This window comes from Ascaphus truei, chromosome 1 (assembly GCF_040206685.1).
Source record: "Ascaphus truei isolate aAscTru1 chromosome 1, aAscTru1.hap1, whole genome shotgun sequence".
Lineage (NCBI taxonomy): Eukaryota > Metazoa > Chordata > Amphibia > Anura > Ascaphidae > Ascaphus > Ascaphus truei.
Window position 1 is genome coordinate 248,589,985 of NC_134483.1, and position 24,884 is coordinate 248,614,868.

A 24,884-nucleotide genomic window follows, 5' to 3' on the forward strand; every position below is an offset into this window, starting at 1 on the left:
CTGATACGCATAAGTAGAACCTTATCTTATAACTATAAGTAATAACACACATATGATATTGCATTGAACTGACTGACATGCAATAACGTCTACAAGTGGCTCGGCCACTCTCTTATAGAGAAATGTCACTCCCCGTCACCGCGTGCACCCCACACCGTGTCCACTATTATGTGTATATGCGCAGTTCTCTGGTCACTCAACCCAGTGTCCCCAAAGAGTCCTCCCCCCAAGACGGGATCAGCGCCTGTTGGTACCGGTGTTGGTGCACTTATAAAATACCTTCCGGTCACTGTGGTGACCGGCAACAAACTTCAAAAAGGATCCGCCGATCCAGCGCAGTCTCACACGAGTGGATGATGCCCAGCAGCTTGGGCCCAAACGACTGTCACCACCGCAGCTCCGAGACGCTGTGTCCCTATCTGTCTATGCAGTAAGTGACTAGTTGTCGCTACCTATATAGGGCGTCCCTGCAGCACCACAAGCTTATGGTGACTCAGGGTATAGTAGAAAACCTCTCAATGAGAGAAAAAGCGCCGCACAGCCAAAAAAGAATAAGTGAAGGCTGATATTAGGGAATAAAAAAAGCTTTATTTGCACAAGGTGCAAGCGAGTCCTCTTGACGCGTTTCGGCCTGGCAGGCCTTTGTCGGGTTGGCGGTGAAGAGGACAGCTCATGAGGCGGAGGCATCCCATCTTTATCCAGGAGAAACAGGAGCATCTACCACACTGAAAGACCGGACAGGCTTGGTGCATACAACCCCAAGGACTAACACGTGAGTTCCCCGCGCCCCAACCCTATAGTGCTCATGGTGAGCCGGTTGGGGGAAAGGACATTACATCATACTACACTATATCACGGTTGTTTATAGCCTGGGTCTCAGGATTTATTTCATAAATTCCTACCAGCGGGACTATGTTCTATTCTGAGCGCCTGGAGGGTTAGTCAGTTGATTTACCCGTTTGTATGACTCAGGGTATACACTGGGGCCTGAGGGGGAATCTGGCCTACGCAGGTGGGTCACTGATCCCCTGCACACACACTACCTCTCCTCTTGCTCCTCCGGTGCCCTCTGGCTAGCGTGGTCTCTCCCCTACGCTTCCCATTCCTGCCTGTCAGCAATCCCTGCAATCCTATTCGCTCCCTGGCGTCAGGTGACTTCGCTGAGGCTCCTGGGGGTTGTAGTTTACTGCAAAGTCTCTCTGTGATTGGCCAGCCATTCGCGCGCTCTGCCCTGAGCATGCGCGAACTCTCTCCGCTCTGACAGTCACACCTACTATTGCGCAACAACATGGCGGCACCCTGTGCTGCCGGGCCGCCGCGGAACATCCGAACACTCCCTCAAGAGGCACCCTGCAGCGGAGGTGGACAACCAAACCAGGACATCCCTACATTCTCCCCCTCGTAGAATCCAACGCCCCCGCTTGGGACCATACCAATACACATATTTACACAATAAAAATGCATAATGAGAACTACAACTTATCACTGTATACTCTACATGAGGTTATATATTTCATTGAACATTCCAATCACCGATCTCACTCTATGGTGAGCCCACTGCTGAGCCTCATAATGGGGTGCCCCGAATTGATCATACGCCATCTTCATGGGAAGTTGACCAGTTCTTTGGCTTCTGCGCAGGTGCTCTTCCGTTACTCCCTCTGGAGAGTAACAAATCTCGCTTGGCAATTCAAACTCTGCCCTTGAGGGGCTCAATGTTTCTACACAGTCTCTTTGGGGCACAAAGCATGGGCTCTGTGGGTCTAGCGGCTGGCTCATTGGAGTCAGCGTATCTGTCGTTGGACCAAGGGGCCATTTACCCGTAGCTCCTTCGGGAGATGCCCCCGCGGTTAGAAGGCTCATTTGAGAGGTTCCTTCCATAGGATCCTCAGAGGTGGCATTTACTACAATCTCTGGGCCATCCTCTGTACTATCTGACTCTCCATCGAGCGAAACAGTGGGCACTTCCAATTTGTTGTCCCCTACTTGAGGTATGGGAAGAAGATGGTTTCTATGCCATACCTTTACCCGGCCTTCTGAGTCTTTGATGCGGTATACCGGGAGGTCAGGCATCTGCGACTCCACTTCATACATGCCATCTCTCCATCGGTCAGCCAGTTTGTGCTTTCCGGGGACACCCAAATTGCGAAGGAGGACCACATCCCCTGGGCGGATTTCCTTATGGCGCACTTTGTGATCATAGCGCCTCTTGTTGTTCGCATTTAGTTGAGCCGCTGCCTTCTCGGCCAGCTTATATGCCTGATGCAAGCTGTCTTGTAATCTTTGTACGTACCGGAAATGCGTCCTGTTGGATACCCCATCGGTAGATATCCGCAGTCGCACATCCACTGGCAGCCGAGCTTTTCTTCCAAACATTAGGAAGTACGGGGTATAACTTGTGGACTCGTGGCGAGTACAGTTATAAGCATGCACTAAAGTCTCCACATGCTTACTCCACTTGGTCTTCTGTGGGCCCTTCAGGGTGCCCAACATGTCGAGCAGCGTTCGATTGAACCGTTCGGGCATAGCATCCCTTTCCGGATGGTACGGGATAGTTCGTGACTTGGTGATACTCAGTAACTTAAGCAATTCTCGAATGAGGTTACTTTCGAAGTCCCGGCCTTGATCAGAATGCAATCGATTTGGCAGTCCATAATAAATTAAATACTTCTCCCACAGCACTTTAGCTACAGTCACTGCCCGTTGGTCTTTGGTAGGAAAAACTTGGGCATATCTTGTATAGTGGTCAGTGATTACTAGTACATTTCCGATGCCCCGGGTGTCAGGTTCGATGCATAGGAAATCCATACACACCAGATCCATGGGGCCTGAACTTTTTAGATGGGCCATGGGTGCCGCCCGCATGGGGAGTGTTTTCCTCTGTATACAACGAGTGCACTGCCTACAATGTATCTCCGCGGATTCTCTCATTCTGGGCCAATAGAATCGATCACGGAGTAGACAGAACGTTTTGTCAATGCCAAGATGACCATGATCGTCATGTAACGCCCGGAGTACCATGTTTTGCAGAATCTTGGGCAGAAATAACTGTCGCCTGTCGGGATGATTGTGGTACGGTATGATCCGGTACAATAGACAGTTGTCCAGTCCAAATTTTCCAAACTCCTTCATTAATAGGGCCACTAGTTCTTTGGGAGCTCGTTTAAGTATGGAGGGGTTCTTTTGTTGCAAGGCTTGCCGAACTAGTCCAATTACTGGATCCTGAATTTGATATTGCATCAATTCCTTCCATGCAATGATCTTATCCTCCGTGATATTCATCCCTTCTGGGTGTTGGTACGCTCTAGGAACTGCTCTGGACTGACACCCTAGTGAATCTGCTATTCTTAACTCAGAGAAAGCTACTCGATCGTCAACCACTGCAGCTAGAGAACACAGCGCACGTATGCCATGCCCCGGAATTTCCTCCCAGTAGGGTGGAGCCCAGGTCTTCAAGACAGAGCGTCTGCCCCTATGTTAGTAGGCCCTGGTTTGTACTTGAGATTGAATCGATAGTTTGACAGCGCTGCTAGCCAACGGTGGCCTGTCGCATCCAGTTTAGCAGAAGTATTGATGTATGTCATCGGGTTGTTATCAGTCCTGACCTCAAACTGAATGCCATACAGGTAGTCATGTAACTTATCCACTATAGCCCACTTGAGGGCTAGGAACTCCAGTTTGTGGACTGGGTAGTTCTGTTCGCTTGGGGTCAAACTTTGACTAGCATATGCCACCGGTCGGAGCCCAGTGTCATATTTCTGATGCAACACTGCTCCCAAGCCGTTGAAGCTGGCATCCACATGCAGGACGTACTCTCGGTCAGGATCTGCGTACGCCAACACCGGGGCCTGGGTTAGATTTGTCTTCAACCCTAGGAACGCCTGTTCACATACAGGAGTCCACTTGTCCCCAAATGGTGCTTGAGCCGAAGTGGCTTTCCTTCCCGTGTCTTCGGCATATATTTTTAAGAGATTATTCAGAACTTTGGCTTTACCCGAGTAGCCTTCCACGAATCTTCGGTAGTACCCGCAGAACCCCTTAATGACCGTAATTCTTGGACGTTATTGGGTCTTGGCCAATTCACCACAGCTTCTATCTTCCCAGGATCGGTAGATATTCCTTCAGCCGACACAATGTGGCCCACATAAGTCACTGACGTATGGCAAAACCGACACTTGTCCATGGACAGCTTAAGCCATTCGTTGCTGAGTTGATCTAGCACTTTCAACAGCTGTTCCTCATGCTCCTCCATTGTCTTCCCGAACACTATGATGTCGTCAAGGTACACCAGGCATTCCCGAGGGTTCATGTCCCCAATGGTCTTTTCCATCAGACGCTGGAACGTGGCTGGAGCACCGCATATTCCTTGAGGCATACGCGTGAACTGATAGAATCCCAAGGGGCATATGAATGCCGTCTTTTCTTGATCGGCAGAGTCCATAGTACCTGGACCTCAAGTCCAGCACACTGAACCACTTATTCCCGGATAGGGCGTTCAGGAGGTCCTCAAGTCCAGCACACTGAACCACTTATTCCCAGATAGGGCGTTCAGGAGGTCCTCGATTTGCGAGAGGGTGTACTGGTTGGGTACCGTACGGTTGTTCAATGTTCTATAGTCCACACATAGGCGTACGGTCTCATTCTTCTTGCGCACTACCACGATAGGCGATGCATAAGGACTACGCGATCTGCGGACAATGCCGGCCTCCTCCATTTCGGTTAACAGCCTCCTCACATCTTCCACATCCCTTGGTGCGATGCGTCGAGACCGTTCGCGGAAAGGCGTCGTATAGTTCTGTCGAATGGTGGGCTGGGCACTGCGGCTGCACCCCACATCCATATCGCTTGTGGAAAACACTTCCCATCGGGTTTCCAGCTTGGTCTGCAGTCTTCTCTTCCAATCCTCCGTCAAAGGCGAATCCCCGAAATCAAACACCAGCTTAGGGGTCGCTGCATGAATGGTGGCGACCGGCCGCCTAGCTTCTGTCATTCCCTCAGGGGTCACCGGATATATTCGGCCCAGCGGCTGCCCGTGGTCAATGGGCATGGGATAGGGGAAAAGGTTTCTCACGTAGACCCGAGTTCGGTGCGGAATTTTATGCGCCCACTTCTTAACTGAGGCCAATACCTTGTAGCCAAACCGCTGGTCATCGAGTACCGTACTTTCCAAGGAGAATAGCCGATCCGCCCGACGTCTCGCCGGGTAGTGACATGCTGCTGTCATCATCCTTCCTTCTCCTGGAGGAATCTCTGTCACTCCACCCTCCATATTGTACAACATCCCATGCTCTTCTTCGGCCGCGATCCTACCGCAGGCCTCTTGTAATGCTGGGCACGCAGCTATAGCCAGCAATGTAGACAAGGGAATATCCCTAATTGGGTGCTCTATATCCTTAGTGTTGCCTATGAGCATAACAGTAATAATGCACAGACCAGGTTACATCCTCTTAAGGCAGGGCTGCACAACATACGGCCCGCGGGCCGCATGCGGCCCGTCTGGCCTCTCTGTGCGGCCCGCGATGACTCTGGCCCGGCGCCAGTTAATTAAATAAATAAAAAATAAAAAAAAAGTTTAAAAAAATGGCGGCGATTCATCCCTCCTCCCTCCCTCTCCCTCCCAGCCCCCTCTCCCTCCCCGCCCCCGGGTTTTGCGGTGCATGGGGGCAGCAGCAGCATGAAGAGGATGTGTGGGTTTTTTTCTTCAATAGCAGGCTGCCGTGGAGGTCAGAGCTTGCCAGGGGCGGCGCTTAGTACCGGGGAGGAGAGGATGTGCTGAGCTCATCTAAGAGAGGTGTGTGTGTGTGTGTGTGTAAAACGGGCTGGTGGGGGGTGGGTGTGAAAAACGGCCTGGTGGGGAGTGGGTGTGAAAAACGGGCTGGTGGGGGGTGGGTGTGTAAAACGGGCTGGTGGGGGGTGGGTGTGAAAAACGGGCTGGTGGGGGGGGTGGGCTGCTGACATGTGAGGGGGGTGGGCTGCTGACATGTGAGGGGGTGGGCTGCTGACATGTGAGGGGGGGCTGGGCTGCTGACATGTGAGGGGGGGGCTGCTGACATGTGAGGGGGGGGCTGATGACATGTGAGGGGCAGGGGGGAAGTGATGTGAGGTGCAGGGGGGGGAAGTGATGTGAGGTGCAAGGGCGGAAGTGATGTGAGGTGCGGGGGGGGGGGGGAAGTGATGTGAATTGCAGGGGGGGAAGTGATGTGAGGTGCAGGGGGGGGGAAAGTGATGTGAGGTGCAGGGGGGGAGAGTGATGTGAGGTGCAGGGGGGGAGAGTGATGTGAGGTGCAGGGGGGGAGAGTTATGTGAGGTGCAGGGGGGGAGAGTGATGTGAGGTGCAGGGGGGAGAGAGTGATGTGAGGTGCAGGGGGGAGAGAGTGATGTGAGGTGCAGGGGGGGAAAGAGAGTGATGTGAGGTGCAGGGGGGGAGATTGATGTGAGGTGCAGGGGGGGGAGAGTGATGTGAGGTGCAGGGGGGGAGAGAGTGATGTGAGGTGCAGGGGGGGGAGAGAGTGATGTGAGGTGCAGGGGGGGGGAGAGTTATGTGATGTGCCGGTGGGGGGGAGAGAGTGATGTGAGGTGCAGGGGGGGGGGAGAGAGTGATGTGAGGTGCAGGGGGGGAGAGAGTGATGTGAGGTGCAGGGGGGGAGAGTGATGTGAGGTGCAGGGGAGGGGAGAGAGTGATGTGAGGTGCAGTCGGGGGGGAGAGTGATGTGAGGTGCAGGGGGGAGAGAGTGATGTGAGGTGCAGGGGGAGGGTGAGAGTGAGTTGCAGGGGGGGGGAGTGTCATATTGAGGGGAGGGGGAAAGAGTGTCATATTGAGGGGAGGGGGAGAGTCATATTGAGGGGGGGTGAGAGAGTGTCATTAAGGGGAGGGGGAGAGAGTGTCATATTGAGGAAAGAGAGACATGGGGGGGATGCTGACTTGTGGGGGGGGATGCTGACATGGAATGGGCTGGGGGGATGTGGAGGGGGGTATTGTGTGTTTGATGTGGAGAGGGGTATTGTGTGGGTGAGGGGGAGAGATGGTGGTATGAGAGATAGATGGGGAGTATCGTAAAGATTGATAGTGAGGGGTTCTGGGGGAGATATGAGGATGAGGATGATGATGATGATGATGATGAGAGGTGGTGGAGGAGAGATGATGATGATGATGATGATGATGATGATGATGATGATGATGATGATGATGATGATGATGATTTAACCCGTGCGGCCCAAATTTTTTTTCCTTGGAGCAGTTCGGCCCTTCTCCCTTTACGAGTTGGGCAGGCCTGTCTTAAGGCATAAGTCAATCCTATCATTCCAGCATGGAGTGAGCAATAAGTATGATAAACCATGCAGCCAGCAACGGTAGCTCCCCCGCTTCCTGCAAGTACATACGGATCACGGCTTGTACAATGTCCGTATTAGTCCCCATGATTATAGGGGTGCTGGGATGGTCTTGGGGTTCCGGGCACACTAGCGCTTCCACCTCCATGGGGTGATGCTTGCCGGTATTCAACTGTGGGATGTCCAGGTGTACTCTCACTACTCCATCGATAGGGTATTCTTCATGGCTTAGCCCTCTCAACCTCATGGAGTCTGCAGACAGTAGCGGCAACCAATGCAGATGCTGATCGTAGAAAGGGCGATACACAATGGTTACTTGGGAACCAGTATCCAGCTGGGCTGATGCATAGATACCCTCAATAATGACCTTGACAATGGCCAGTGGCCCGATGCGGCTACTTATCGGAGCAGAGCCCGGTGCTTCACTGGCATCCTGGGCAGCATCCACGTGGGGTACCAGGCCGGGTTCCGTGGTCTGGGGAATACACAGCATGGATTTGGCCGGTCGGGCGGCGTTCTTCGCTTGGCGGGGCAGTGGGCCGAGATGTGCCCCATCTTACGGCAGTAGTAGCACTGGATATTGCTTCATGGGGGGCTATCCCGAAATGTTGGGGAAGCTCGTCCCGAGGTGGTGCGTCCACGGGCAGCCTCGGGTTCCTCAGACTCCTCCTTCTCTGGATTCACATCCCCCGCCAGCTCCACTTTAGCCTCTGACTTCTTGGCGTCTTTGGAGGGCGCCCCTGTCTTCTTCCCCGGGTTCAAGTCCTGACCCAACAGCACGATCTCATGTGCCTGTACTCGGTCCATCAGTTCATCAAACGACAAAGCTTGTCCTGGGACCAGGCATCCGCTGACTCTTACTGACATGGATGCAATGGAAGAAGTCCCCTCAGCAATTGCGTGGTTCGCAATCCGTCTGCATCCGCCTTCTGTACTACCTTCCTCCTCACCAGGGTCCAAAGATCCAAGTGTAGACGCCTAAGGAAATCAGACACCATTTCCCCTTCTTTCTGGGTTAGTGCGTGGAACTTGGCCATCAGTGCAAGTGCATCCACCGGAATCCCATAGGCTTTGGTGAGGGCGTGGATTATGCCGGGCGTGTCGGCATCAGGGTGGTCGTCTCGGTACCAATGCACCATATGGGAAGCTGGCGGTCGCAGACATTCAATTATGCGCTGCCTCCTCACGGATTCAGTGCAGGACCATTCAGGAGTACCTGTTCAGCATGATTCAGCCATTCTTCAAATCCAACTCTTGAACGCCTTCAGCTTCCGGTACTGGTGCGACTGAGTGGATTGATGGATGGCCTCTGCTAGTACAGGGATGGACATATCATTAGGCGTGATTTTTCCTGCAGAAGGGACATTTGCATCAAGTCTTGACATACTGCTTCTACTTAGAGAGGGCCGGATGGTGGAAGGGGTGAAAGATACGCGAAGGCTCATGGCGGTGGGCCACCGGGGATTCAGACTGCTCTCAGGGGTACTGAATGGATTGGCCGTTATGGCACTTGACGGGCCAGGGTATTCCCTCTGTGGCGTAGACGTAGCCAGTGGTTCGGCTACGCCCGCTGGCACCAACAAGCAATGGATGACCGGGGCTTCAGGCAGGATTAATATGGAGGGTACTGCTTCCGGGCATATGTCCCGTTCCGTGGCAAATAATGCTTTACGCCAGGTTTGCTCTGCATCATACTTATGGTCTACAACTCGGGCCGTGTCCAGGAACGGAAGTTTCCTCACTTGATCCCCTACGGTGCCCAAAGATGTGGCGGCAGGGACATTTCCAATGGCTATGGCACAGATCAGTGGGACTTGGTCTTGTTGGGCCCACTTGCGCACCTCGGTCGTTGAGGGCACAAACATGGTAAAGCTGAAAGCACAATTTAGTTCTGAAGGGGCACCCCAGGTCTGAGATCTCAGCAGCGCCTCCAAATGTAGCCCTCTTTCCTGCTGCTCTAGAGTGACTACTGGTACTGTACACACCTGCTGGCTCAGCGAGATCTGGGCCTCCGCTAACTGGGAGCCTGGGGTAATAATAATACTTTTGGCAGCGCCTCCACTTACCTAGGATCCTCAATGAGTGAGATTCCCCTAGGCAAGAACCATAGTAACACACTTCAGTTTGGTAACCGTTTACTGATACGCATAAGTAGAACCTTATCTTATAAGTAATAACACACATATGATATAGCATTGAACGGATTGAAATGCAATAACGTCTACCAGTAGCTCGGCCACTCTCCTATAGAGAAATGTCACTCCCCGTCACCGCGTGCACCCCACACCGTGTCCACTATTATGTACATATGCGCAGTTCTCTGGTCACTCAACCCAGTGTCCCCAAAGAGTCCTCCCCGATCCAGCGCAGTCTCACACGAGTGGATGATGCCCAGCAACTTGGGCCCAAATGACTGTCACCACCGCAGCTCCGCGACGCTGTGTCCCTATCTGTCTATGCAGTAAGTGACTAGTTGTCGCTGCCTATATAGGGCGTCCCTGCAGCACCACAAGCTTATGGTGACTCAGGGTATACACTGGGGCCTGAGGGGGAATCTGGCCTACGCAGGTGGGTCACTGACCCCCTGCACACACACTACCTCTCCCCTTGCTCCTCCGGTGCCCTCTGGCTAGCGTGGTCTCTCCCCTATGCTTCCCTTTCCTGCCTGTCAGCAATCCCTGCAATCCTATTCGCTCCCTGGCGTCAGGTGACTTCGCTGAGCCTCCTGGGGGTTGTAGTTTACTGCAAAGCCTCTCTGTGATTGGCCAGCCATTCGCGCGCTCTGCGCCGAGCATGCGCGAACTCTCTCCGCTCTGACAGTCACACCTACTATTGCGCAACAACATGGCGGCGCCCTGTGCTGCCGAGCCGCCGCGGAACATCCGAACACTCCCTCAAGAGGCACCCTGCAGCGGAGGTGGACAACCAAACCAGGACATCCCTACATATTACTTACATTTTTTTTTTTAAATCAACAAATATATTAAGATAACTTTGATTAGGAGCCGGCTTGCTGATTTCTGTGTAATATTTTTCACAGGGTATCGGTTGATGGGGAGGACAGGGGATCCCTCCCCGTTTCTCTCCTCCCCCTCCCCCCCTGTCTCCACCCCTTCTCTCTTATTCTCGTTCTCTTTTCTCTTCTTTATCTTGGCTAGTTGTTGTTTCCTACAAAGTATATATCCACAGATATTTGCCACAGTCAGAAGTTGGTTGGGCGGACCTACTGTCCGCCTAGCCTGCTCAGGTCCATATAAGGGGCATACTCTAACTCAGTGGTGCGGAAACTTTAACCCGTGCGCACCCCTGATTGCTCTCCTCGGCGCTTCACTCCCCCCCTACTCGACCCTGGCGTCAATTGACCCGCGGGGTCATGTGACGTCTCGTCGCCATGGTAACTCTGCTGCGTCATTTGACGCCGGGTTACCAGGATGACGCGTCGCTGGAAGGAATGTGCATTATAGAGGCCTTGCGCGGCCCCCGGCATTTAATTTAAATGCCTGGGGGGAAAGCGCGGGACCTCTATAACTGCCGCGCCCCCCAGAAAATCTAGCGCCCCCCAGTTTACGCACCGCTGCTCTAACCAACAGTGTTTGCATTTATATGAATAATATATTTTCCCCATGTTATTCATTTATGTTTCTCCGTTACCCTCCCTTCTGGGTAGTATGGTATTGTATTTTGTACCCTGAGTATTTTTGCATTATATGATATCCTGTTTTGAAAATGCAATAAAAACAATTGAAACAAAAAAAATAAAGTAGTGGCACATCATAGCATCACACGTCCACCACTGGATTTACAGCTAATAATTTTATTCTCCAAAGAGAATGATCTCTTGTGAGCTGAAGTACGATCTTATGGTACGACACTTGTGGTAATAGAACCCTTGAAGATCCTTAAGAAATTACATCTCTGCTCCCTGAGGACTTCTGAGTAAATACTGCCAGGACTAGGTGCTTTATTAAACCTGACTTCTTCACTTTCATCTCAGTTATTCAAGTGTCACATAATACAGAGTTTGAGATATCTTGTTTCTATAATGACTTTCTGGGGCATGGAATTTGATTGTCGGGGGTTATCATACCACAGCAATCTGAGGCTGAGGAGAAGGAAGCTGCTGGCAGCCTGTTCACAAACATTGAAACATATTCTCTACGTTCACAAATATAGAGCCTGCGGTTGTCGCCTTCCCTGGAAACAGAGGGGTGGGGAGGGCGGATGGGTTAGAACATGAGTCTGGCTACATGATAATTTAGGGGCAATATTCTTCTTTTGAAATCTTTGTCCCAGTAATAAAATGAAATATATTATTAGAACTCCCTTTCTTTTCTAATGAAAACTTTTTTATATTCTCAATTTGTATTATTTGAGTACCCATTTTCAACTTCTTGTATTCCCTGTACATATAAAGTAGTAAAATAACAAAGGTGGGAAAAGTTAGAGTAGGTAGTGTGACAACTTGATGGAAGGAAGGACCAACACGACTACCCACTCTTCTTTGTCTGTATTTCCTCTTATTTTAGTGATCTATATTCCCTTCTTTTCATTTCTTTTACTCCTTAACTGATTTAGGCATATTTGTTTATACATCTCATCATAACGATATTTTGGCTCCATGACAATGTGGTCATTACGGCAGTGATCTTGCGTCTAAATCGGGTATGGACATTCTCCTCTGCTTCACCGATCACAGCAATGACCCGTGGGACCTTAGAGAGCTGCATCTGCAATCAGCCCTTGCCACGTCATAAAGGCCATCAGTGTGCCGGCCCTGATTTCATTCACTGAATTTCATAAAGGCTTTGGAAGAGTTAAATACTTTTCCTGGGAACTTTTCATTCAGTTTATTTTGTGTTAGAATATGCTTACGATACGTTTTTGTGAACTTCAGCCAAATGATGCAGTGCAATGCTCACAATGCAACAGATTGTTTTTATTTTAATGTTGGTCTACAGCAAGCATGTCAAACTCAAAGGCTAACACGGGCCAAATAAACAAGGTTTAAATTTAGGTGGGCCGCAAAAAAACAAAAACTTCAATTTTCATAGAAACGTAGGTTTATTTCGAAAAGTACACTATAAAAAAAAAAGAACAAGAACAACGATAAAATTAATGTTTTCTTCCTGACACTTGGCATCTCTGACTCTCTCTCTCTGACTCTGTCTCTCTGACTCTCTCTCTCTGACTCTCTCTCCCTCTCTCTCTCAGACTCTCTCTCTCACACTCTCTCTCAGACTCTCTCTCTCTCTCAGACTCTCTCTCTCTCAGACTCTCTCTCTCTCTGACTCTCGCTCTCTGACTCTCTCTCTCAGACTCTCACTCTCTCTCTCTTTCTCTCTCTCAGACTCTCTCTCTCTCTCTCTCTCTCTCTCTCTCTCAGACTCTCTCTCTCTCTCTCTCAGACACTCTCTCTCTCTCAGACTCTCTCTCTCTCTCTCTCACTCTCAGACTCTCTCTCTCTCAGACTCCCTCTCTCAGACTCTCTCTCTCTCTCTCTCTCTCTCTCTCTCTCTCTCTCTCTCTCTCTCTCTCTCTCTCTCTCTCTCTCTCTCTCTCAGACTCTCTCTCTCTCTCAGACTCTCTCTCTCTCAGACTCTCTCTCTCTCTGACTCTCTCTCTCTCTGACTCTCTCTCAGACTCTCACTCTCTCTCTCTCAGACTCTCTCTCTTTCTCTCTCAGACTCTCTCTCTCAGACTCTCTCTCTCTCAGACTCTCTCTCTCTCTCTGACTCTCTCTCTCAGACTCTCTCTCTCTCTCTCTCTCTCTCAGACTCTCTCTCTCTCTCTCTCTCTCATACTCTCTCTCTCTCTCTCTCTCTCTCTCTCTCTCAGACTCTCTCTCTCTCTCACTCTCACACACACTCTCTCTCAGACACACTCTCTCTCAGACACACTCTCTCTCAGACACTCTCTCTCTCTCTCAGACACGCTCTCTCTCAGACACACTCTCTCTCTCTGACACACTCTCTGTCTCTCTCTCAGACACACTCTCTCTCTCAGACACACACTCTCTCTCTCTCAGGCACACTCTCTCTCTCAGACAAACTCTCTCTCTCTCAGACACTCTCTCTCTCTCTCTCAGACACACACACACTCTCTCTCTCTCTCTCTCTCTCAGACACACACTCTCTCTCTGACACATTCTCTCTCTCTCTGACACACTCTCTCTCTCTGACACACACTCTCTCTCAGACACTCTCTCTCTCTCTCTTTCTCTCTCTCTCTCTCTCTCTCTCTCTCTCTCAGACACACTTTCTCTCACAGACACTCTCTCTATCTCTCAGACACTCTCTCTCTCTCTCTCTCAGACACACACACTCTCTCTCTCTCTCTCTCTCTCAGACATACTCTCTCTCTCAGACAGACACTCTCTCTCTCTCTCAGACTCTCTCTCTCTCTCTCTCAGACACACTCTCTCTCAGACACTCTCTCTCAGACACTCTCTCTCTCAGACACTCTCTCTCTCAGACACTCTCTCTCTCAGACACTCTCTCTCTCAGACACTCTCTCTCTCTCTTTCAGACACACTCTCTCTCTCTCAGACACACTCTCTCTCTCTTTCAGACACACTCTCTCTCTCTCCCAGACACACTCTCTCTCTCTCAGACAGACACTCTCTCTCTCAGACAGACACTCTCTCTCAGACAGACACTCTCTCTGACACTCTCTCTCTCTCTGACACTCTCTCTCAGACAGACACACTCTCTCTCTGACACTCTCTCTCTGACAGACACTCTCTCTCTCAGACACACTATCTCTCTGACACTCTCTCTCTCAGACACCCTCTCTCTCTCAGACTCTCTCTCAGACAGACTCTCTCTCTCAGACACTCTCTCTCTGACACACACACACACACAGAGATACAGATACACACACATGCAGACACACACACACACACACACACACACACACACACACACACACACACACACACACACACACACACACACACACACACACACACACACACACACACACACACACACACACACACAGATACAGATACACATACACACACACACACACACACACACACACACACACACACACACACACACACACACAGATACACACACACACACAGATACACACACACACACACAGATACACACGTACACACAGATACACACGCACACACAGATACACACACACACAAGGAAACACACAGACACACACACAGACACACACACACACAGACACACACAGACACGAGAGCAACAGTGGAGAGCAGAGGCAGCGACGGATGTGAGTGACTGGGGTGAGAGGGGGAGGGAGGAAAGGCATGCGATCCGTGCAGGACAGGCAAATTTACAACTAACTCCCTCCCCCCCAACCCTCCTACCTTCTCCTATCACAACCCTACCTTCTCCTATCACCCAGGGCAGAAGGGGACGGGACACCGCGCAGTCACCAGCGGGCAGAGGAGCCGGAGTGCAGACACACACACTCACCGTGTGCTCTGCACAAAGCGGAAGCCCTGCCCTGGCTTCCTCTCTGCCTGCAGCCAATCCCCTGCGGCCCGGACGGCATGAAGGAGGGATAATAAGGAGGGATAATGGGGAGGGATAAGCGGAGGGATGGTGGGGAGTGATAATCGCGGCGCCCCTCTAGGCAAACCATGACACACAAGGGCGCCGCGTCGCACAGATTGGGGACCACTGGGCTGGGCCGCAAATATGTTCGTTGTGGGCCGCATGCGGCCCGTGGGCCGCGAGTTTGACATGCTTGGTCTACAGCTTTACACTATAGTGCGATCATGGTATAATCCTCATCTTCCAGCTTGATTTCTTTACTTTCACTGTAAAGAACTGAAATATACAAAGAATATTTATTCCAATTTTTTGCTAACACACTACTCACCAAGAAACTCGGTATTAGAGTGCATGAGGAACTTAGGGGGACACCCATCCCAGACTAACAACCGGGACCATAGAATTTTTTTATAGACACAGTCCCTGCCCAGATGAGTTTATAATCAATGTTTTTTTTTGGTGTCTGAGGCACAAGGAGATAAAGTGACTTGCTCAAGGAGCCGACAACGGCAATTGAACCAGGTTTCGATGCTTCAAACGCAGTGTCATTGGTTACAGTCAGTGACTTTTATTCACTGAGCCGCTCCTTCTCTTTGCATAATTTAAATCTGTTAAATGAAAAAGATCAGATTGAGCACAAAAAACGAAATGTCACCCTCACCAGACTGTAGTCTACTTCCACAGAAAATAGTAACTTCATAGAAATGTAAAGGCTGGGTACTCACCAATTAAGAAAACACGTTAAACTAAATGTTTTAATGTAGGATGATAACTAAGTTATTAGTATGTATATAGTGTGTATGTGTATATGTATATACATATAAATATATATACATTATTTAAGTTATGGTGGGTGAAAAAGGCGTCAAAAAACCCTCCACCGTTAGCATATACTGTAGCTAATAAAGAATATCACTTGTGAGCACATTTACATGTATTAGACAGGTCTGCAACCCTGCCTTTCACCATTCTGGGAGATTACATGCAAATGGACACATAATGTGTCACCTTTTGCCTGAAATCCATATTTACATGGAACTTATGCTCGCTGCATTTCACAGCTTTCAGCACAGCCTGGGTTAAGATGGATATAATCTGGGTTCAATCCTACCTCTCTTTATCAAGTGTCGCCTTATGGTGAGTTATATCCTGCTCTAAGCAGAGAACACAAACCAAAAATGTTGCACTTGAAAAAGCCTCGGCCACACCCTCACATATTATGATATATGGAGGGTATTGTGAGATTATTATTTATAAAGAAAGGGTACTCAGAGTTTGTATAAGAAAAGGTTTATCCTTTATTGTATTACAACAATATTCAGAAATATCAGAAATATCAGAACAAGCTTCTTATAAGCCAATGGCTAACAGTTACAGTATGTTACCAATCCATTCCTAACTATGCAGAGATTATAACTAGATATGCATTGTCAATACTCACAAACCAAAAGATATTATATCAGGTCAGGTCAGCCAGTCCCAGTCTCATCTGTGTGACTTCACACTTAAGTTCGGTTCTCTTTCTCTCTCTCTCTCTCTGATCTAACATGGAGTCGGGCCAACCTAATATAGAGTGTATTGTTTACTGCGTACGTGTGTCACGTGTCATGTGTCCATACTCTGTGGTTTGTGACGTATGATGTTTACGAGTCAGAAATTATAGTTAGTGACGTATGATGTTTACGATCTTAAGACGTACATTTAGTAACCTATGATATTTCATAAGTTCCCGTTCAAACCACAGCGTGTTTACCGTTATAAGTTCCCCTTTTTATGTCTTTGTAACCTGTCCTAATATCCTGCCACTTCTGAGCAAAACAAGCTATTATTTCTAAGACAAGAAAACCAGGAATTTAACAATATACTCTAAGCTATACTAGGCCTTACTATGATACTACGTATATAAGTACCTGTGACCTGTATTCATTATGCGTTATATGCCAGAAAATACCTGTAATCCATAACACCCTCTCCTACACATAATTATCATATTTTTGCAAATGCAGGAAAAACTATCAAAGCAGAAAATATTCATTATGTGTACTATTGGAAGACAGTGTCACAGCTCTCTGATGTAGATGAGCTTGAACTCATAGGAGTATGTGACTGATCGCCAAAACACCCACAACTGCGCATATGTGCACAAGTTATTCCACGATGGGAAGGTATCAATTTGTAAAAATCACCCAATTGTAAAGCGGGTTGATGTTGGCTTTCATACACACTCAAGAGCGTAGTATTCCAACGGGCACCAAAACAATGTTGATGTTTATTACCTGAACATGCAAGCAAAGTGGTACAATTATATGACCCGTGGCTGACAATACTGATATGACCTTCTTCAATTGTATAAAAAGACATTTGAAATATTTGACGGTGAATGTCTCTACACTTGAAGTTGGGTTGATCACCAAGAGACAGCAAAGATTTCACTTGCCAAAAATTACATAACATTAGCAAGCTACGCGGTAGCAATGTCCCATTAGGTGTTAAAACAGAAAACGGTCCAGAGGAAGCAAGAGAGTCCTGATACATAAAGTCTCTCATCGTATCGTGAACTGCATGCACTTTGAGGGGTTTCCGATTTGGCAAAACCAGTTCATCTAAGTACATCCTCATGGAGGTCTGATAGGAACGTGGTAGACGCAAGATTTGTGAAGCATCTTTCTTTTCGTCTGTGTCCTTGCAACAAAGCATACTGCAGCAGGTTAGATTTGACCTGTGTGCTTAAAACAGTATATTAGTATCTAGGTAAAATATAAGAATATATGCTATAAAGCAAAATGTGATTAAGCTGAACGCCTCTTCATCTTCATCTTCGGAAGAAATGAGAAAATACGAAGCAAAATAACAAGGATTATTATCCCTAAAATAAAAAACAATATTGGTTTCAAATAACCTAGGATTCCAAACGCATTTCCTAGTCCACTAAAGATACTTTTACCAGTAGATTGTAGGCTAGTGCCTATCTTTGTCAAAAAATTACCTGTCATTGGCCAAAAAGTTTTCAATGACTCACCCAGTGTAGTTAACCACTGGGGAAAATCACCTGGGTGCAAATCAACACGTAGTAATTCACTGTGAACTCTCTGTAAAAGGGTATGTACTATATCATGTGTGAACCCTATAGTAACCTTCATCTTCTTTAAATGTGCCAAATAGGCTGTCATGTGAGGAAGGATCAGTGTGATAGCTGGTACCTGGAAATGTACTCCAGATGTGAATTTCTGATGTAACAGAGGTGGAATAAGTGTAGTACCATAACACTGTATACTCCCATTAACCGTGACAAGTGATGCCTGAAAAGGAGGAATATCGCAATCCTTTTCTGTAGATAACACTATGTAACTCCCATTATCTAGGCTGTGAATTAATGTAAAAGGGGTTTGAATAGGCATTACAGTTATCGGGCAGTTGCTACCTTGCATTTGATCATTGCAAGGCATGTGCTGTATAATGTCATCACAAATCAAGTAACCTCTATCAACACATCTTATAGTGCTGATGAAAAATTTACGATCACATTTCACAGACATGTATTGAAATGGTTGCGCAACCTGCATCCTTGCAAAATAAGAACCTGTGTGTATTATGTGTCCAAAATTAAGCAGTTCCCAATTTGTTGTATACACGTCTCCTGGAATAAATAATTCATAGTATATAAAAACTTCCCATAATGAGTCATCAGGGTTATGAACCCGTCTGTGGTTTCTTTCTCGTATGTCATAAACTGTGGTTTGTGAAACATATGCCAGGATTTCAGATTCTTTCGGACTTAAATTGAGAGTCTGTGTGATTAAAGTGAGATTTAAAAGTGATATGTCAACCTTTTTACTTTGCAATGTTAACCTGACAGAAGTAATGTGATTAAGAATAACCAAAGCTTTAATTTCTTCAGATAACACTGTTATATCTGAAATTGTGTAGGAAGCAAATTTTATCATGTGATCTCTTAACACCAAAATACCTCTCCTTAATTCTTCATCATTTGAGTCAGAGATTTGACTTATAACAGAAACAGAATCACTCAGCAGGTGTCCTGTGGTTATAAGAATATCATCGTTAGTAAGCAATTTTCTTGCAGATGTTTTACTTGAAACTTTACATTCATTCATGAACTCTGTGTCATTTTCATAATACACTATGGCATTAATGGTTGCATTCGTACCCCACATTGCCTCTGAGTAGGGCATGTTAACAATATTACGTGTGGTGCACGTGTCATACTCACAGGGTTTATCATCTGGAGCTATTTGAACATTCATCAAATCGCTCATTGCCCTGATTACCGTGTCTACATTCATATGCAAACTATCATTGAGACATTTCTGGAACAGGGAGTAAACTTTGTAATTAGGTTTCATAATCATTATTCGCTCCACACACCAAAAACCTCGTAACCCAGAAAAATGTAAAAATCCTTGATCAATCATTTTCGGTTGCCAGTTAAAATAGCCTTGCGTGAGATTGTAATAAAAGGAACACGGTTTACAACCGTACTTGAATACTGTAGTGTCCTTATCACAGATTCCTTCATTAATCAATTTCTCCAATGTGATACCACACGCATTCTTGAAACCTTTACATGAATGGCTGTAGTATGTCGTATTGGTAAATGTAGCAAAGCGTGGTTGAGTGCAAGTGTCCCATGCTGTAGGTTCACGAAACAACATACCATCACCTTTTGTATTCCATTCTTTCGGAAGTGCTGCTGTCTTTAGTTGTCCAGTTTTAGCATCTTCCATCACATCTTGAAGTTTGTGTAACAGGTCCTCAGCGGTTATTGATGAGTTCCACCATCCTGAGTAAATACTGTCAGTACAAAAAACAGCAGATATATAAGGTCTTACCCCCCCAGGTATTCTGTACTCTTCTTCTTCAGCACCTTCCCAGAATGCCACTCTTGGATCAGTCTGTCCATTGGGAACGAATCCGTTCTGAGTAATTTGACCTGTATTCAGATAGAAAATAGGGTATTGCTTATACCTTATATTGTCCATGGTCACACCAGGCCGAGGGCAATGATCAGCTTTCAGCTCCTTCGTTGGCCATTTACGTGTTCCTTGAAAGTCAATGAAATAACAATGTCCAAATTCAGCATGACAACGTTGTTCACGGTAGCTTTGCTGCTTCCAATGGTCATGAAGGGGTAAATCATATTTCAGGCTTGTAGATTGCAGCTGTTGCATCTGTGCATTCAGATGTTGTGTCACCAGCTTCCTTCCTTCTGGCGTAGTTATACCAGCTTCTTTAGCTAGCACAGTAGAATCAAACAGCACAACCTGTGAAATCCCCAAAGTCTTTCGTTTCTGGATGATAGGTTTAGGAAACGGCTTCCAATACACACCTTGAGGTATACCCACCGACTGTATGTCCACCGGTTTCAAATCGTAATGTAGTCCTCGTTTCACGATGCCGGAGTCTGGTGTGGTAATACCGTGTGCTGCTGTACGTTTCCAGTCGATGATCTCTCCTTCTTGCTGAGTCACAAAATGCCATTGTAACCTGAAAATAACGCTGGCCGATATTGCTAGAAAAGCAAAACAGATTGAGAAACACAAAATAGTCTTTAACAGTCTTTTCTTTGTGATCACCTTAGCCACTGTTTGATAGGCCTTCTGGTAAATGTTGCGTTGATCCGGTATGGCAGGTAACACATATATATGTCTTTGGTCACTGTCAGGGAAGTCAGCTTCAGCTTGTAGGACCTCACCTGCGTGATTATTTTCCACATCCTGTTGTCTTGCAATCTGTGCTTCGAGAGGCTGCAGCTCGATCGAAGTCTGTCGCAGATATGGTGTCTCCTCCATCTTGAACAGTGACATTACTGCAATGTGCTGTAGGCTTAAGATTATCGATACTCACTTTTCTCTCTTTTCCTTTTGTATCTTGGATGATAAAGGTTCTTTCATTTATCTTTTTAAGTATCGTGGTAGGTTTCTTCCACTTAGGCCGCAACGGCTTTACCTTAGCAACCCTCTCCTGGACCGAATGTCCAATCTGCGGCGTCCAAGCTGCAGGATTACGTGGTGTGTGGGCTGTATGGGAAAAAGAATCCCTCAATTCCTGTAAAATTAATATTTGTTCAAGTCTCCCTGGGACAGAAATAGAATCATTAGTAAACGGTGTATTCATAGGAGTACCATATAACAGTTCATGGGGTGTTTTACCAGTTACTGAGTTAGGAATATTATTTAGGCCAATTTGAACCGTAACTAAGAGTGGATACCACTGTGTAGGACGATTAGATAGCATTTTGGTTAAAAGTCGTTTTACCTCGTAATTTCTACGCTCAGCAATTCCAGTGCTTTCCGGATGCCACGGTGAGCTGAAGGCCCAATCAACACCTAATGTTGCGGCCCATTCCTTGGTTTCTGCTGCTGTGAAAGCAGGTCCACCATCGGAATGAAAGGCCTTGGGCTTAGCCACACTTACTAAGGTGTTGAGACATTTAAGCGTAGAGCTAGATGTCGTACCACGAACGGGGTATAACCACGTAAACCTTGTACAAGCATCAACACAAACCAAAACATGTTTGTAGGAATGTGATGCTGGCAAAGGTCCAATATGGTCCAAATATATTAAATCAAACGGTTTGTTCGGTATTGCATTAATAATAAATGGTGGGGTCTGATGATTAGGAGCGTTCACCAACCGACATGGTTTACAGTTGCTTAGAACTGTCTTAACTGTTTTCCTCATGTTCGGCCACCAGTATTTGTGTTTCAGTGTCAACAAAACATTTTCTCTCCCTAGGTGAGGGTGTCCCACACTGTCGTGTGCTTGCGTAGCGATCTGCATCCTGCTTGCAACAGGGGGAACAATGAATTCATTAGCATCAATTACAACCATGCAATTATTGTCGACTTGTTTAAATGAGTATTTCTTAGGATACCCAGGTGGATTAGGCCTGGTGGTATCCAGACAAGCATACAACTCTGCATCGAGACTGGCTGACTTTGACTGTGCCCTTGTTAACACTTTGTTAACGGCAAATTTCTGACTTACAGTTTGCGCGAGACTATCTGCAAACTGGTTACCCATAGTATGAACCGATGAACCAAGCGTTCTGTGCGCTGGCTCGTGTACAATTTCAATATCAGGCTTTTGATCAAGATAGGCCGCAATGGCCTTCCACTTAGCTATATGCGTTAGTGGTTTCCTTTTGGCATTTAAAAATCCATTTGATCTCCAAATTGGTAGGTCCTGCAATGCTGAACGTGCTAAATAAGCGGAATCTGTAACTATAAGTACATGTCCCTTAACTGTAAGCGCTTCTTTCATAGCAAAAGCTAATGCATGAATCTCTGCAAACTGTGCAGAGTGGTCTCCAACAGGTAATTGCCAACTATGCAACAAATTCATATGTGCATCATATTTTGCAATTCCTGAACCTGCAGATTTATTCACTCCTTCTTTGCTGGAGTCTACAGCTGAACCATCTGTGTAGAAAATGCATGTGTAAAAGTCATTTGGGTGTGTTTGATTTTCCCATGTTACCCCTTCAAAGGGTGATGGGAGGTCATCTAATGTAGTTAAAGTTTTATCATGCACAAAATGTATTTGGGGATCTTCTATAATGGTATACCATTTTAACCAGCGACTTCTTAACGCCTTCCTATCCGGAATGGTCTGTTTCTGCAATGTTGCTAGTGAAGCTACTGAAGTGTATATATAGATATCCTGTCCCTGTGCCAAATCACGTGATTTTAGCACTGTGAGTGTAATCGCTGATAATAGTTTTTCAAGCGACAAATATCTCTTCTCTGTGTTTGTAAATACATAAGATAATAATGTAATTGGTACTGTCTCCATAGCATTGTAAATTCTAATGTATGCAGCTAGAGGTGAAATGTTGACATAAGCTGACAATGGTTTTGTCGGGTCGCGCTGCGCTAAGTAGGAAGCATCATTAACTGCTGCTAATAACTTTCGCAATGCCTCATCCTCAACTGTTAACCATTTTAAAGGTGTTTTCGGTCTAGTCTGCTCTGACTTAATCTCGCGTGATGTTGCGTGATGTAATGGTTCAATCAGTACATTAAAATCTGGGATAAACGTCATTGAAAAATTCAGTAACCCAATAATGCTTCTTAACTGTTTTAGTGATTTTGGAACACTGATGTTGGAAACTTTTTCTCTGTAATTAGTAGAGAGGCCTCTGCCATTTTCAGCTATTTCAAAGCCTAAAAATGTCACAGTTTCTCTTGCAAGCTGAGATTTCTTTAGGGAAACAAGGTAACCTGCTTCTGTCAATGTAATTAACACTTCTGTCATAGCTTTAAAATGCTCTTCTTCTGTGTCATGTGATAGGTACACGTCATCAACATAAATTTCTGTATTTAGACAATAGTGAGACTACGTCTGCAGTGAATAAAGCTGGACTATTTACAAAACCTTGTGGTAAGCGTGTAAAAACCAATTGTTTACCTTGCCAGGTAAATGCGGTTAGCCAATAACTCTCAGGCGTGATTGGGTGGCTAAAATACCCGTTGCTTAGATCAAACGTAGTTTTAAAGCGTTTACGCTGTAATCCGCTTAAGATTGAAGGTGAATGTGTGTTCTGTGCTGTCACTGAAGGTGTGACTCTGTTCACTTCCCTATAATCTAACACCATTCGCCATGAACCATCTTTTTTAGGCACTGGATATACTGCAGTATTCATTTGGCTATACTGTTCAAGCAGTACTCCTTGTTTAAGCAAATCATTGATTACAATTTGTATGCTTGGTAAGGCGGCATGATTAATTTTATATTGTGCCTGTTTTTTTGGAAGTGTAGAACATGTATTAATATTGTGTACTATTTGTTTTCTAAATCCGACCTGATTTTCCCATTGTTGAAAAATATATTTGTGTGTCATTAACCAATTATACAATTTTGTTTTATCATTAAAAGCACTTTCATTGCATTGATCTGTGATAATTTTTTCCAAGTCAAATTTCACAGTCAATTCCGTATGCTTGCGGTTTTCTGTAACTTCCTCTTTTATTGTAAAGAAGGAAGCCACATCTTTGTATGCTATAAGAAAGTCACAACCTAATCTGTCATGTTCAACTAATTCAATAGAAACTCTCCTGTCATTAATTTTTAAGTCTAAATAATATGAAGGATAAGTGCCATTTCCCTCAATTGTTTGTATCGTGATGTCGTGTACATAATTTTCATCTATTAAAATATCAGTTCTTACAAGGGATATGTCGGCTTGTGTGTCTAATAGGCCAGTGTAATCTTTTCCCTTGTAGTGAATGTTTAACGTTAAGTTTGTCATTCCTCAAAGAGGAGGTCTGTAGGGAGGTGAGTTATCTTCCCAACAAATTTCTCTGTGCTCGCCGGTGTCGTCGCTGCTGCTGCAGTTTGCTGTTTAAGCTCACGTTGGCTATTTGTTAGTCCTGAAGTCTGCGTAGCAAAACCTGTACGCTTGTCACGAAATTTAATTTCGCTAGCCTTGCCTTGCCCATATCTGTCAGGAGTTTTAATGTATTGTCTCAGATTATATCTGGACACTGCACCCTCATTACGAGCTTGCTGTTCAAAGCGTGTATTTTGTTGTGTAGTCTGTGGTGTAGGAGTGTTTTGTCTCTGTGTAGGAGTCTGAAAACTTCTATTATCTCTTTGAAAATTACCTCTTCTGTCCCACTGCTCGTCTCTAGGATAAACTGGAGTCTGATACTGGGTGAACGGAGGTCTCCACTTTCTCTCTTGGACAAGAAAATTTCCCCTCTTTTCTGCGTTTGATCTCTCAGGTTTCCTGTCACTGGTTTGTGGCTTAGTTAATCCAATCGGATCCCCAGTGAGTGATCTGCCAACAAGAGTGTAAGTATTTTTCAGAATCTCAGGAACCATAATTGGTTTTTGTTCCACTGGTACACCTTGAATTTGTCTTTCAAGGTCTAACAGCAAACCCTGTCCCTTAATCAAAGCCTTCAGACAACCCCACACAATCTCATGGTTGCCTTGTGTAAAGCGTAACCCTAGAATATAAGCTGCTACAATCCCACTAGTCTTATTAACTTGTCC

At 46.5% G+C, this 24,884-nt stretch overlaps 1 protein-coding gene across 3 annotated transcripts; it reads right to left on the reverse strand.

Moving 5' to 3' along the window:
* Nucleotides 1-16,033: 16,033 nt before the first annotated feature.
* Nucleotides 16,034-24,585, reverse strand: LOC142496203 (uncharacterized). 3 transcript variants are annotated; one of them, XM_075602747.1, is made up of 2 exons: nucleotides 19,540-22,818; nucleotides 16,034-17,590 (listed from the first exon to the last, which is right to left on the reverse strand). In XM_075602747.1, exons 1-2 carry the CDS (start codon nucleotides 20,687-20,689, stop codon nucleotides 16,908-16,910), a joined length of 1,833 nt encoding a protein of 610 aa, XP_075458862.1. In that variant the 5' UTR covers nucleotides 20,690-22,818; the 3' UTR covers nucleotides 16,034-16,907. The 3 variants fall into 3 exon arrangements, with proteins under 3 accessions (XP_075458862.1, XP_075458853.1, XP_075458871.1); XM_075602738.1 differs by adding an exon at nucleotides 24,491-24,585 and having other exon boundaries at nucleotides 17,447-20,902; XM_075602756.1 differs by having other exon boundaries at nucleotides 17,458-17,583.
* Between the last annotated feature and the right edge of the window lie 299 nt (nucleotides 24,586-24,884).

What these genes read in the sequence shown, in the direction of transcription:
- LOC142496203 (XM_075602738.1), bottom strand. Translation starts at nt 20,689, where the DNA reads ATGTCACTGTTCAAGATGGAGGAGACACCATATCTGCGACAGACTTCG.